The sequence below is a fragment of the Vidua macroura genome, chromosome 26, assembly GCF_024509145.1.
Source record: "Vidua macroura isolate BioBank_ID:100142 chromosome 26, ASM2450914v1, whole genome shotgun sequence".
In the NCBI taxonomy this organism is placed as follows: domain Eukaryota; kingdom Metazoa; phylum Chordata; class Aves; order Passeriformes; family Viduidae; genus Vidua; species Vidua macroura.
This window is the reverse complement of record NC_071596.1, coordinates 6,280,909-6,295,140: the sequence shown is the minus strand read 5'-3', so window position 1 is coordinate 6,295,140 and position 14,232 is coordinate 6,280,909. Positions and strand designations below refer to the sequence as shown.

Genomic DNA, 14,232 nt, shown 5'->3' with positions numbered 1-14,232 from the left:
TTCCTGGCCCCATTCCAGCCTCATTCCTATCCTTTTCCCAGACAAACCCCAGCCCTATCTTCCCTCCCACCCCATTCCTGGACCTGTTCCATCCCCACTCCCATCCCATCCCTGGCCCCATGCAAACACCATCCACAGCCCCAGCCCAGTCCATTCCCTGGCCCAATCCCATCTCCTTCTCTAATCCTCTCCCCATCCTGATTCTGTTCCCGGCCCCAGTCCTAACCCAAATCTCACCCTGGCCCTATCCCCACTCCATCCTATCCCCATTCCCATCTCATCCCTGACCCCGTCCCAACCCAACCCCATCCTCACTCCCATCCCATTGTCAGTCCCAGCCCTGCCCTATCTCAGCCCATCTCCATTCCCATCCTGTTCCGGGCCCCACCCCACCCCCAGTCCCAATCCCACCCTAAACCCACCCTAAACCCACCCTAAACCCACCCATGCCTGGTCCCCTGGTCCCACCTCACCCCCCACCTCCACTGCTCATCCCCTCCTCCAGCCAGGCCCCACCATTCCCAGCACCATTCCCGGTGCCATTCCCGGTGCCATTCCCGATGCCATTCCCACCATTCCCAGCAAAATTCCCAGCACCATTCCCAGCACCATTCCCAGCACCATTCCCAGCAAAATTCCCAGCACCATTCCCAGCACCATTCCCGGTGCCATTCCCGGTGCCATTCCCAGCACCATTCCCAGCACCATTCCCGGCGCCATTCCCAGAGCCATTCCCACCATTCCCACTCCAGGCCCGTAACTCAATCCCCCTCCAACCCCAATCTCAGCCCCGCCCGTCCCCTCCCACCTTCCCATTTCCCCCCCTCGCCCCCCGTTCCCATCCGGTGGGCGACGGCGTCACCGTGCGGCGGCTCCGGGCAGCGCCCGCGCCCCCCGCCGGTTCGCGACCCCCGGTACCGGGGGCTCCCCGGCTCTGGCTGCTCGGCGGGGCGCAACCCGGCCCCGGTGGGTGCGGGGCCGCGGGTGTTCCCCGGGCTGCGGGGCGGGATGGGGGGCGCGGCACCGGGGGGGGTTCCGGGCGCTCCCGGGGAGCGGCCGCGGTGCCCCCGGCCCGGCCCCGCCGCTGCGGGGAGTGGGGTCGGGGCCGCCCGGGCTCCCCGAGCGCCGCGCGGGTCCCGCAGCCCCGGGGGGTGGCGGGCGGCGGGGGGGGGCTGCAGTGGCGGCGCCGGGCCGGGGGGTGGCACGGCCGAGCCAGGCGGGAGCGCGGCGGAGCCGGTGATGCTGCCTGGGAGGGTCCCGGTGCTCCGCAGCCCCGGCCCCGCATCCCCACCTTCCTCTCTCCCCGCAGCGCTGCGCTCCAGCCCGGCTGCCTCTCATCCCTGCCTCCCGGTGCTGCCCGGTATCCCCCCCCATCCCTGCATCCTCCCGTCCCGGCATCCCGGCAGCTGCGTCCGTGCTGCCCGGCATCCCTGGGCCGCCGCATCCCGGCACCCTGCCATCCCTGCCTCCCTCCATTCCCGAGTCCTCCCGTGCCCGTGTCCCTGCGTCCCTCCATCCTCCCGTCCCTGCATCCTCCGGCCCGGCGCCGCTCGGCGCCCCGTGGAGCCCCGCCGAGGAGCTGAGCCGTGACGCCCCGTTTTGGGGAGCAGCGGGGGGGCCCGCACGGGCTCGGGGGGCCGCGGGCAGGCTCAGCACGAGCCCCGCGGGCTCGGGACCCCCCGTGCCCACCCTCGGCACGGCCGCCCCGCGCCGGGGATGAGGCAGCGCCGGGGGGGGACGCGAGCGGCGCCGCAGGTAACGGTACGTGCCGGGCCGCGACCCCACCCCAAAATTACCGGGGGGGTTGGGGGAGGCTGCAGGAACCGGGGTGCAAACCGGTCCGTGGGTGCCCGGCCTGCCGGGCTCTGCAAAGCCGGGGGGGACCCCAGACAGGTGGGAATGGGGTGGGAAAAGGGGGTGGGGGGTGGTGGAAAAAGCCGGTGGGGAAACATCCCACGGGGGGGGAATTATCTCAGAGAAGGCATCGTACGTGCCGGGTGGGAAGGGGATTTGTGGCCGTGGTTCCGTGGCGCTCGATAATCCCGAGCGCTGGTTTTTCCCGAGCCATCTGGGCACTCGGGGAAGCGCGGGGGGGATTGGGTGGGGGTGAGGCGGGGGGGCTGCGGCGATCCATGCCGGGGTCTCCCCTTCCCAGCAGCTGGAGGCAGCTCGCAGCCCCCAGCCCACCATGCCGTCGTCCAAGAGCGAGGGCGAGTTCTGGATCGATGGATCCCACCGGGAGGCGGCACTGGAAGATTTCTACATCGTGGGCCCCGAGCTGGGACGGTACCGGGCGGGGAGAGCGAACAGGGAGGGGCTGGGAGGGGCAGGAGCCCCCCTGGGGTGGGAGCGGGTCCTGGTTGGGGCAGGGACCGGCCTGGTGGGGAGAGGGCTGCAGGGAGGCAGGAGGGACGGAGGGATGTGGGGAGGGGTGAGGAATATGGAGGGGATGGATTGGGGGGGATGAAGGGGAATGGGAGGTGAAGGGATGCAGGAGAGGATGCAGGATGAGAGGGACAGATACAAAGGGGATGGACGGATGTGGGAGGAATGGATGAGGAGAGATGGAAGAATGGAGGGATGCAGGAAGGGGTGGACAAGCAGGGGAGAAGGATGGATGTAGAAGGGCTGTGGAAGGATAGGGGGATGGATGGCGACAGACCCTCCCCTCTCGTGTGACCTGGTGCCTGGACTGTGCTGTGACGCTGCAGCCAGGGTCTGGCAGCGCCCACTGGGGGTTTGCAGCTGGGGCCGGGGGTCCCTGGGCCTGTGGAGATGGATATTCCTCATGGCAGTGGGATCATGGGGAGACCCATCTCTCCTCTGAGCACCCCAAGGCTTTGGGGGTGGGCAATGAGGGTCCTGCCTGCAGCAGCCCCCTGCAAAGGCCAGGCAGTGCCAGCCTCCACAGTCTGAATTCCCAGCTCTGGATTTGGCTTGGAGAGCCCATCTGAGGGCTGTGCTCCCGGTGTCCCGGTGCCCCTCGGGCAGGGGGGCCGGGAGGCCGTGGTGGGAAGGTTGATGATCCCGTTCGTGGGGGCTCTGGGCTGTTCCAGTGGCGGGAGGCAGCGCTGCCTCGGAGCCCTGGCTCGGAACAGGGGGATTTGGTGGTTCAGGCTGGGCCAGCCCCAGCTGCCTCCGGGTTTCCATCCTCAGAGAATCCTGAAAAGCAGCAGATTTGGTGAAAGCAGGAATTTAAGGGGTTGTAACAAGGTGTGGCCACATCAGCCCAGGGTTTGGCAGCACCCAGGCCTGGACAGAGGGACATAGGACAGAAGGACAGGCCTGGAGCTCTTGGAATGCATCCATCCATCATCCATCCATCCATCCATCCATCCATCCATCCATCCATCCATCCAGTTTCAGCACCAGACTTAAATCAAACTGCTCTCAGTCCTGGAGCCACCCACTCACGGCGTGTTGGGATCTGGGTGGGATTTGGGCTGCTGGGAGCCCACTCGCCATGCACAGCTCTCCCTTAGAGCCTCTCCTGGCAAGGCTGGACCCGCTCTGGCCAGGAAGCCCCAGGGAGCAGGAGGGGGCTGGAGGGAGCCGGGTAGGGATGTGGGGACAGCGGGGAGTACCCAGCCCGGGGCTGCTCCTGGCCCTCGCGGCGGCCGCACGTTCCAGGCTCTCAGCAAATCCCATCGTTCGACATTTTCCAGTTCATCTGGAAAGCAAATGCAATTATCTCCCGTCGCAGGCAGGGCTGATTGGGGCTATTTATTTGAGGCCTTGAGCGGCCGCTGCGGGGGCCGGCGGGGCCGGGGGCCGAGGTGTGGCGAATTCCGGCGCGGAGCCGAGCGCTGCCCTAATTGGGGACGCGTGAGGGGCAGCGCCGCGGGCACAGCGGGCACAGGAGCCACCCCGAGTCCTCCTAAACGCCGAGCCGAGCGCTCCTAAATGATCTCGTTAGCGGCGGGAATCAGGCTGGGAATTGTCCGTGCGGAAAAATGAAGAGGGAGGGTGAGAGGCGACAGATCCTGGCTGGGATTCAGCTGCGGAGAGGGGGTGGAGGGTCCTGCCCCGTGAGCAGCCCAGCTGGGATATTCCAAGAATAACCTCGTGGCTTCTCCCGCTGGAAGAGCGTCGTTGTGGCGGTCGCAGCAGCAGCGATGCCATTTTGGGGTCAAATTGCAGCTTTTGCCCTTTTTCCTGGGCTGGAGCAGGTGGTGGCTGGGCCGCCCCTCCCAGCTGCAACAATTCGTTTCCGAATCGCTTTTTGTTTGTAAACTAAAGTTTCATGGAGAATGTTTGGCAAAAGGGAGGAAATGTTCTGAGGCTGGGCAGGGCGGGGTTCGTGGATCCCGCAGCATCCCGGACGAACCTGGTACCCGGCGCTGCCGTTGCCATGGGAACGCCGTTCCAAGTTCAGCCGGATGAGCTGCAAAATCTGCTCTGGGTTTGAAGACAAATCTCTCTTTCAGGAGAGCACCCGGGAGCGTGGGGGGATGCCTGGGGGCATGTTGGTGGGCTCGGGGGAGGTTTTGGTATGAAAGTCGGTGGTTTGGGGGATCTGATCTTGCCGGGCACCTCCAGGCACAGCCTGAGCTCCGTCCCAGAAGGCGGCGAGGCCAAAGTGCGGTAAAACGCGGCCGATTACTCGGGGGCAGGAATTAATCTTCTCCGGGAGCCAGGCGGGGAGCTGGAATTGCAAATGAGCCCCGGAGTGGCCCGGAGCGCGGGGCTGATCTCACCGTCCGGCGCTCGGGAACGGCGATTAACTCGAGCTGAGATCGCCACCGGCCGTGGGGCGCGGCGGTGCCCGTGCCACCCGCGGCGGTTTCACCTGCCGGGGGTCTGGTGTCGGGAATGGGCTGGGATGGGGCCCCGCAGTGTCGCCGCTGCCGCCGAGAGGCTGCGAGCGGGGACACGGCGGCTCCGTCCTGTCGTGAAAGCCGCTTAAGGATTTAAACCCCCTGTAGAACTCGGGTTTAATTAAAATAGCCTTAGCCGGGAAAGCCGGGAAGGATGCGGGAGGGGGAGCAGGAGGAGGGGGATGCGGAAGGGGGATGCATCAGGAGGGGGTGCAGGAAGGGGATGTGGGGTGGGGATGAAGGGGAGGGGTACAGGAGGGGAATTCAGGAATGGGGGATCCATGAAAAGCGGGATCCACGCTGAGCTCCCAGGGCCTGGCACTGCCAAAGGTGCTGGTGGGGGGCACAGGGGGAGCGGGACCCCCAGCTCTGTGCCAGCCTCACGTCCCCCCTGCCCTCCAGGGGAGCCACCTCGGTGGTGTTCAGCTGCCAGGAGAAGGGCACGGGAGCTCCCTACGCTGCCAAGATCCTGAAGAAAACGGTGAGTGGGGCAGGAGAGGGGCTGGGGATGGGAAGGGGGAGCATCAGGGAGCTGGGGGGGGAGGGCTGGTGGTGTCTCTCCTCCCCCGCCCCTCGGTACCGGGATGGGCGTGGGGCTGGCACCGGGCACCGCTCCCACAGTCTGGGGGTCCCACATGGACAAAAGAGCTGGGGTTTGGGGAGGGGGTGGGCTCGGGGACAGACATGGAAATGTGCTGGGAGTAATGGGGGGGCTCTGCGTGGTGGGGAGCTGGAGCCAGGCCTGGCAGTGCAGGTGACACAAGCTCTGCACGGGCTCTGCTTCCCAGATCGACAAAAAGATCGTGAGGACGGAGATCGGGGTCCTGCTGCGGCTCTCGCACCCCAACATCGTGAGTCGGACCCCCGTGACACAGCTGCCACCTCCCTTTGGGTCAGCTCCACGGCTGCTGGGCCTGGGTTTGCCCTTAACTCAACCCAGTGCTGAGGGAAGGGCTGGAATGTTCTTGTCCTCATCCTGTCTTGGTGCAGGATGAAGGCACCACCCCATGGAAAACCCTCCCTGCACCCCATGGAAAACCCTCCCTGCTCCCCATGTCCCCTCCCTGCTCCCCATGTCCCCTCCCTGCTCCCCAGGTCCCCTCCCTGCACCCCAGGTCCCCTCCCTGCTCCCCATGTCCCCTTCCTGCCCCACTGACAGCATCCAGGTGATTCCCCTCTCAGTGCCACATGAAATTCCTGTTCCTTGCAGCTCCTTTGAGCTCCCAGCTCCAATATCCAAGGCCAAGGACTCCCCCGTCCTCCCCCTCCCCACACCCTGGCTTGATATTTCCACCAGGCAGGCAATTTCCATCGAGGAGATCAAATGAATCCCACGGAAAATTGCCTGTCTGTAATGAATCCTGCCAGGGGAGATAAAAGGGGAGGCCGGGGCCGCGGGGCTGGGGCCGTGTCCCGCCCGCCGCCGTTCCTGTTCCCTTGCTCAGCGCTCCGGGGATAACGGGAGCGGGGCTGGAGCGGATCTAATCCAGCCAGGGCCAGCAGAGCCCCTCTGGAATGCCAGGGGCTGGGGGGCCCTGTGCCCCCCACCTCCCAAAAAAGGCTCATTCCCGACTGCACGGCTCCACTGGGAGATTGCAAAAGGATCTTGGAGAACACCTGAGTCAAGGAAATGACACAAAAAAGCCACCTGGGAGCTGCTGTGGGGCTGAGGGTTGGGACGGGCCCTGCTCCTGTTGGGATTGTGATCAGGACATCGCTGGGACGTTGCTGGGACATCACTGGGACATTTTCTTGCCACTGGCTGCTGCTGCCCAGGCTGCAGCATCCCTCAAGCCCTGGGCACGGCTGCTCCCAGCCCATCCTCGGAGCTTTGCTCTCTGGAGAAGCCCAAAACCTTCAGGCCAAGAGATGGAGCCAAGAGAAATCCCAAACCTCCCAAAAACAGAGATAAAGAGGCCAAAGCACTGGGGACAGGTCATCTCTAAACCTCTCAGCCAGCTCGGCGTGGGCCTGTTTTGGGGTGTTTCAGTGTTCTGGGACAATTTGGTGCTTCAGCCTCTTCCATGGAGACGTTTCCCCCATCCTAGGACAGCTGGGCAGACGCGGGGATAACAGCCAGGATGGGAATCGCGCGCTCGGAGCGGCCCAGGTGGCACCAGCCGTGGATGGGAAGAGGCTCCTCTCTGATGTGTTATCAGGAGCACCACAGAAAATCCAATTTCCGCCCTCCCCTCTCCAGGCAGCAGCTCCCCGGAGCCATGGAGGAGGATCCAGCCCCTTTGAATATTTAAATCCCCGAGGTTTCCATGGGGTTCTGCTCATCCCAAGTTCAAGTGATGTTTGAAGAGGAGCTGCTCTGCTCCATTATTGACGCCGGCGCCGCTATCGTGCGGCACCGACCTCGGCAGCGGCTGATAATAGGATTGTAAACTTTTGAAGTTAATAGGAAAATTATAGCGCTCCGTGTATTATTATAATGCAATAAGCTGCCACATAGTGTCTCTCACCCCGCGGGGGATCACGGCTTGTCACCCAGCCTGGGAAGGGAATGATTAAAGCCCCATGAAATTCGCAGTGTCACAAAAGTCTTAAGAAGCATGAAATTCTTGGGTTTCCATTAAAAAAAAAAAAAAAAAAAAAACAAGTGGGGGAAAAAAAAAAAAGGAAAAATTGCATTTGGACGTCGCTTTAGGACAGAATTGTTAATTCCAGATGGGCTGTGGAGGCACGAAGGGCTCGTGTGGGAGCCGAATCACAAAAAGTCGGGAGGAAAACACGGGCTTGGTGCCTCTTCTGCTGCAGAACAGTCCAAGGGACATTTCCAGAGCCTTGGTCCCAGAGTAGCCGTGACCCTGCAGGGTGTGTCCGGCTCTCCCTCATCCCATCCCAGGTCTGCAGGATCAGGATCCATCCCGTGGGATGAAGCCGGCGTTGCTGCCACGCCACAGGGCTGGATGGAGGCTCCAAGGTGCCCATGGAGACACGGAATTCCAATGCTCTCAAGGAGCTCCTCTGGCAAACAAGCTCGGAGATGTGAAGAGGATCGGGGCTCCGCACATTCCCAGATTCAGCTTTAATCCGTGTTGAGTTAAAAAAATTCAGAGGAAAACAAATCAAGAGTGGGGAAAAACCAAACAGAGGAAGGAAATGTTTGCCCTGAAATAACCCTTTCCACGTCCCAGCCGGTCACAGCCCCCTCCCAGCACAGCCAGGATCAGTCCCGCATCCCCCATCCCTCATCCCACACCCCACATCCCAAAATCCCTCCTGTCACCCCTTCCAGATCAAGCTGAAGGAGATTTTCGAGACGCCCTCGGAGATCGCGCTGGTGCTGGAGCTGGTGACGGGGGGAGAGCTGTTCGACAGGTATGGATCGGCCCCGGGGGGTGGATCCCGGGGGAATGGGGGAGGAGGAGGAGGACGGAGGGGGCTGAAGGCTCCGTGTGCCCACAGGATCGTGGAGAGGGGGTTCTACAGCGAGCGGGATGCGGCGCACGTGGTCAAGCAGATCCTGGAGGCTGTTTCGGTAACGTGGCCCTGGGGACAGCCCGGTGAGGGGGTGGCACTGGGGGGCTGCAGCCAAATATCCCCGGGGAGAAGTGCCTGGAGCTGCCCCCATCCCAAATATCCCTGGGGAGAGGCCCCCAGAGCTGCCCCCATCCCAAATATCCCTGGGGAGAAGTGCCTGGAGCTGCCCCCATCCCAAATATCCCCGGGGAGAAGTGCCTGGAGCTGCCCCCATCCCAAATATCCCCGGGGAGAAGTGCCTGGAGCTGCCCCCATCCCAAATATCCCTGGGGAGAAGTGCCTGGAGCTGCCCCCATCCCAAATATCCCTGGGGAGAAGTGCCTGGAGCTGCCCCCATCCCAAATATCCCCGGGGAGAAGTGCCTGGAGCTGCCCCCATCCCAAATATCCCTGGGGAGAAGTGCCTGGAGCTGCCCCCATCCCAAATATCCCTGGGGAGAAGTGCCTGGAGCTGCCCCCATCCCAAATATCCCCGGGGAGAAGTGCCTGGAGCTGCCCCCATCCCAAATATCCCTGGGGAGAAGTGCCTGGAGCTGCCCCCATCCCAAATATCTCCGGGGAGAAGTGCCTGGAGCTGCCCCCATCCCAAATATCCCCGGGGAGAGGCCCCCAGAGCTGCCCCCATCCCAAATATCCCCGGGGAGAAGTGCCTGGAGCTGCCCCCATCCCAAATATCCCTGGGGAGAGGCCCCCAGAGCTGCCCCCATCCCAAACACCTCATTTGCCCACTCGCCCTTGGCCTTCCAAAGGCACCACTGGGAGAAGATGGAGCTGCTCTTAGGGGGGGATGGAGAGGAGGAAGGAGGAAGGTCAGGGCTGCTCTGCATCCCAGAGTTTCCATGGCAACAGGAGGGTTTAAAACATGGGAACTCCTAACTGGAAACGGATCCGCCACAGTGGTGGCTGCTCCCGAGCTGGTCCCGAGTTTGTGACAGGTCCCCAGTCGCTGCTGCCACCTCCCAGATCCTGTCCGAGGCTGTTCCCTTCCTTTTCACTTCCCACTTTCCCTCTTTCCGCAGTATCTGCACGAGAACGGAGTCGTCCACCGGGACCTGAAGCCGGAGAACCTGCTCTACGCAGACCTGTCCCCCGACGCGCCCCTCAAAATCGGTGGGTTGGGGGCCTGGCCGGGGGTCGTGGCGCGGGAGGGGGTCCCAGTGCCCCTCGCTGACGGCAGTGCCACTCCTCGTGTCCCTGCAAGGTGACTTCGGGCTCTCCAAGATCGTGGACGAACAGGACACCATGAAAACCGTGTGTGGGACGCCGGGGTACTGCGGTGAGCGGGGAGGGGGCCCCGGGGCGGGGAGGGGCATTCCGGGGAGAGGAAAACCGGGAGGGGAGGGACATTCCGGGGAGAGGAAAACCGGGAGGGGAGGGACATTCCGGGGAGAGGAAAACCGGGAGGGGAGGGACATTCCGGGGAGAGGAAAACCGGGAGGGGAGGGACATTCTGGGGAGAGGAAAACCGGGAGGGGAGGGAGGGGACATTCCGGGGAGAGGAAAACCGGGAGGGAGGGACATTCCGGGGGCTTTTCCCTGCCTCAGGCCGGGCACAGCTCAGTGCAGGAATAGCTGGGGCTGTGCCACATTTGGTGGGCACAGAGCCACATTCACCCCCTTTTCCTCCACATTTATCCCCCTTTCCTCCACATTTATCCCCTTTCCTCCACATTTATCCCCCTTTCCTCCACATTTATCCCCTTTTTCTCCACATTTATCCCCTTTCCTCCACATTTATCCCCTTTTCCTCCACATTTATCCCCTTTTCCTCCACATTTATCCCCTTTTCCTCCACACTTATCCCCTTTTTCTCCACATTTATCCCCTTTCCTCCACATTTATCCCCTTTTCTCCACATTTATCCCTTTTCTCCACACCTGCCGGTGCCCAGCGGGGTTTTCTCCCCTGGGACCCCCCCCCCCATGGGTGCGTTTGACCCCCAAACTTTGCTTCCAGCCCCCGAGATCCTGCACGGGTGTCCCTACGGGCCGGAGGTGGACATGTGGAGCGTGGGCGTCATCACCTACATCCTGTGAGTGTGGCGGCCCGGGGCCACGGCGGGGGCTCTGTCCCCCTGTCCGGGGCTGGCAGGCTTTGTCCCCCCGTGTCCCACGGCTCTGTGCCCCCAGGCTCTGTGGCTTCGAGCCCTTCTTCGACCCGCGGGGGGATCAGTACATGTACGGCCGCATCCTCACCTGCGACTACGAGTTCGTGTCCCCCTGGTGGGACGAGGTGTCCCCGAACGCCAAGGACCTGGTGAGCGCTGCCTTGGGAAACTCGGAATGTATTTCTTTTATAAAATTTGTTTTATTTGAAGTTTTACTTTATTTTATTTTATACTTTCTTTTCCTTAATTGATTTTTATTTTATTTCCCTTTCCTTTCCTTTCCTTTCCTTTCCTTTCCTTTCCTTTCCTTTCCTTTCCTTTCCTTTCCTTTCCTTTCCTTTCCTTTCCTTTCCTTTCCTTTCCTTTCCTTTCCTTTCCTTTCCTTTCCTTTCCTTTCCTTTCCTTTCCTTTCCTTTCCTTTCCTTTCCTTTCCTTTCCTTTCCTTTCCTTTCCTTTCCTTTCCTTTCCTTTCCTTTCCTTTCCTTTCCTTTCCTTTCCTTTCCTTTCCTTTCCTTTCCTTTCCATTCCATTCCATTCCATTCCATTCCATTCCATTTTTATTTATTTCCTCCATATGGTTATGATTTCTTTTATGATTTCATTTTTATCCCTTTATTTATTAATTATTTTATTTATTTTAAACTTTTTTATTGTTTATTTTATAAATTTATTTATTAGTTTCTTGAATTCTATTTATTTATTAATTTCTTTAATTCTATTTATCTATCGCATTTTTATAGATTTAATTATTTATGATTTTATGTTTATCTATTTATGACAAATGTTCATTCATTTATTACAATTTTTCATGTATTTATTTATCACTATTTTCATTATTGATTTCTCTTATTTTATGATTTTATCTTTACAAATTTATTGCATTTGTTTATTTATTTTTATTTATGAACATATTTTTATTTTTTATTTATGAACATATTTTTATTTTTTATTTCATACATTTCATTATTTTATTTTTATGCATTTACGACATATATTTATTAAATTAATTTTATTTATTTCCCACATATTTCTATTAATTATTTATTTCTTCATGTGAATCTATGATTTATTTATTATGTACTCTTGCTTTCTTTAATTTCCTTTATTTATTCCTTACTTTTTATGATTGATTCTGTGATTAATTTTACTTCTTTCTTTATTCCTTATTTTTATGATTGATTTTATGATTAATTTTACTTCTTTCTTTATTTATTCCTTACTTTCATGATTGATTTTATGATTAATTTTACTTCTTTCCTGCTTTATTCTTTATTTTTATGATTGATTTTATGATTAATTTGACTTCTTTCTTGCTTTATTCCTTATTTTTATGATTGATTTCATGATTTATTATCATATATATTACACATTTATTATAACTCTTCCTCGTTTTACTGCGAGTTGCTTCGGAAATAACGAAACTCGGCGGCTTTGGTGCTCTCAGGTCAGGAAATTGATGGTTCTGGATCCCCAGAAGAGGCTGACGGTTCAGCAGGCCCTGGAGCACCCCTGGGTCACCGGGAAGGCGGCGAAATTGGCTCACATGGACAGCACGCAGAGGAAGCTGCAGGAGTTCAACGCCAGGAGGAAGCTGAAGGTGAGGGGGGGACGCCAGGGAGGGGCTGCACGTCCCCACTTGGGAACTCTGCCAAGGCCGCTGGGATCCCGAGGGAAAGGAGGGAGGGTGCCAGGGGGCCTTGGGGTGCGTTTAGGGAAAGGTTCCTCCCCCAGAGCGCGCTGGGCCCTGAACCCCCTGATCCCGGCCCCGAGGCTGCCAGAGCTCCAGGAGGCTGGGGTGGGATGCTTGGGGTGGGATGGTTGGGGTGGGATGGTTGGGGTGGGATTGTGGGGGTTTTTGGGGTGGGATGCTTGGGGTGGGATTGTGGGGGTTTTTGGGGTGGGATGCTTGGGGTGGGATTGTGGGGGTTTTTGGGGTGGGATGCTTGGGGTGGGATGGTTGGGGTGGGATTTTTGGGGTTTTTGGGGTGGGATGGTTGGGGTGGGATGGTTGGGGTGGGATTTTTGGGGTTTTTGGGGTGGGATGGTTGGGGTGGGATGGTTGGGGTGGGATTTTTGGGGTTTTTGGGGTGGGATGGTTGGGGTGGGATTTCTGGGGTTTTTGGGGTGGGATGATTCGGGTGGGATGTTTGGGGTTGTTGGGCTGGGATGATTGGGGTGGGATTTTTGGGATTTTTGGGGTGGGATGGTTGGGGTGGGATTGTTGGCGTTTTTGGGGTGGGATGATTGGGGTGGGATTTTTGGGGTTTTTGGGGTGGGATGTTTGGGGTGTCCTGGGCCGGGCCAGGGTTTTGGCTGGGCGATCCCCTCCGAACATCCCACGGTTCCCTGACTCCCTGCCTCTGTCCCAGGCTGCCATGAAAGCCGTGGTGGCCTCCAGCCGCCTGGGCAACCACGGCCACCACGACTGCTCCCGCGGCGGCCGCGGCCAGCGGGGACCCCGGGGCCTGGCCCAGCCCGCGGGGAGCGGCGGCGCCGGGGCCAGCGCGGAGCTCAGCGCGTTCCAGAGCGACCACCCCGCCGTGGCCCCGGTGGCCCCGGTGGCCCCGGTGGCCGTGCCCGGCGCTGGCTGTGACAGTTAGCGGGCCCGGAGCGGGGACACCGCCGAGCCGTGGGCGCTGCCGGGCCCCGGGAGGGGCACGTCCCCTCTGGACATCCTCGCGTCGTGTCCGTCGCCCCCGGTCGCCGTCCCCGCGTCCGTGCCCGCCGCCTGAGGGGAGCAGGCGGTGACTTTGTCTTCCCACCCCGCAGCAGTTCGGGCCGCCGCGGCGTGGAAAGATCCCGAAAAACCTGGCACAAACAGGATCTGTCCCACCTTTCCCTGCAAAGGCAGCGCGCTGTCTTTAAGGGGTTCCTGTAAATAATCCTGAAGGGGTTTTTTTTTGTTTTATTTTTTCTGCCAGAGCTGTGACATCTCCAGCGCTGTCACCAGCCCAGCTGTGGGGCTGCTGCTGTGTTAGGAGGGGTTTTAGGAGCCTTTGACCCCGAATGTTCGATCCTCTCGGGAGAACAGCCCGTGCCAGGGCTTCCCTGGTGGTTCCCAGGCAGCAGCCGAGCCCCGGGTTGTGGTTTTTGGGTGTGTTCCCCACCCTCAGCCTTGCTGCGGGTCCCTGCTGGTGGTGGTGGGGTGGTCACGGACTGGGAGTGCTGGTCCGGCCTCCCCTGGGCGTTCCAGGTCAGGATTGACACAATTCCAACCCAGCAATTTACACAACTCTTGAATATTGCGAGACTTTGCCACGTAACTGCTGTTCCCCGAGGGAGGTCAGTGAGTTCATACCTTTTTCAATTTTTATTTTTTAATGAAATCAGCAGAGAGACTTCTTGAAAAGGAATTTTTTTTTTTTTTTTTTTTTTTTAAGGCAGGAAACAGGATAACCATTTACAGATTTTAATACAGAGCAAGCGAGCAGACAGCAAAAGCCATATTCCATGTGGGAATTGCAGAGAGCTGGTGGGATCCTGCCAGGGTTGAGCCCTAAGGCAGCGACCATGACCTGCACCCCCACATTTTGGGCTTAGAACGGTGTGTTCAGGGTAAAAATCCCACCTGGTGGGGAATAAATTTGTACAGGAGGTTCATTCCCCCAGGATGGGGGTGCAGAATTGAGCAGCTGGGGCAGGAAGGGCAAAAAAAAAACCCCAGAATTGGAGGTTTTGCCAAAGGTGACGCAGCGGTGACAGACCTGAGGGTGACAGAGCAGGGTCAGGAGGTTGAGGTCGGAGCAGGGGGAGGAAAAATGGATTTTGGGTTTATCTCCAGCACGAAATCAAAACAGCTCCGAGTCAGGATCCAGCCCGG

General features: G+C 59.1%; 1 protein-coding gene across 3 annotated transcripts; it reads left to right on the top strand.

Annotated features, from left to right (window-relative positions):
• The first annotated feature begins 860 nt into the window (after positions 1–860).
• Positions 861–13,110, top strand: LOC128819342 (calcium/calmodulin-dependent protein kinase type IV-like). Of its 3 annotated transcripts, XM_053999459.1 has the most exons (13): positions 861–966; positions 1,310–1,761; positions 2,156–2,286; positions 5,220–5,298; positions 5,606–5,668; positions 8,062–8,144; positions 8,232–8,304; positions 9,325–9,415; positions 9,507–9,581; positions 10,262–10,337; positions 10,435–10,561; positions 11,857–12,009; positions 12,782–13,110. In XM_053999459.1, the coding sequence occupies exons 2-13, from the start codon at positions 1,717–1,719 to the stop codon at positions 13,010–13,012; spliced, it is 1,227 nt and encodes a 408-aa protein (XP_053855434.1). In that variant the 5' UTR covers positions 861–966; positions 1,310–1,716; the 3' UTR covers positions 13,013–13,110. The 3 variants fall into 3 exon arrangements, with proteins under 3 accessions (XP_053855434.1, XP_053855435.1, XP_053855436.1); XM_053999460.1 differs by lacking the exon at positions 861–966 and having other exon boundaries at positions 1,218–1,761; positions 2,159–2,286; XM_053999461.1 differs by lacking the exons at positions 861–966; positions 1,310–1,761; positions 2,156–2,286 and adding an exon at positions 3,638–4,402.
• Positions 13,111–14,232: the final 1,122 nt, after the last annotated feature.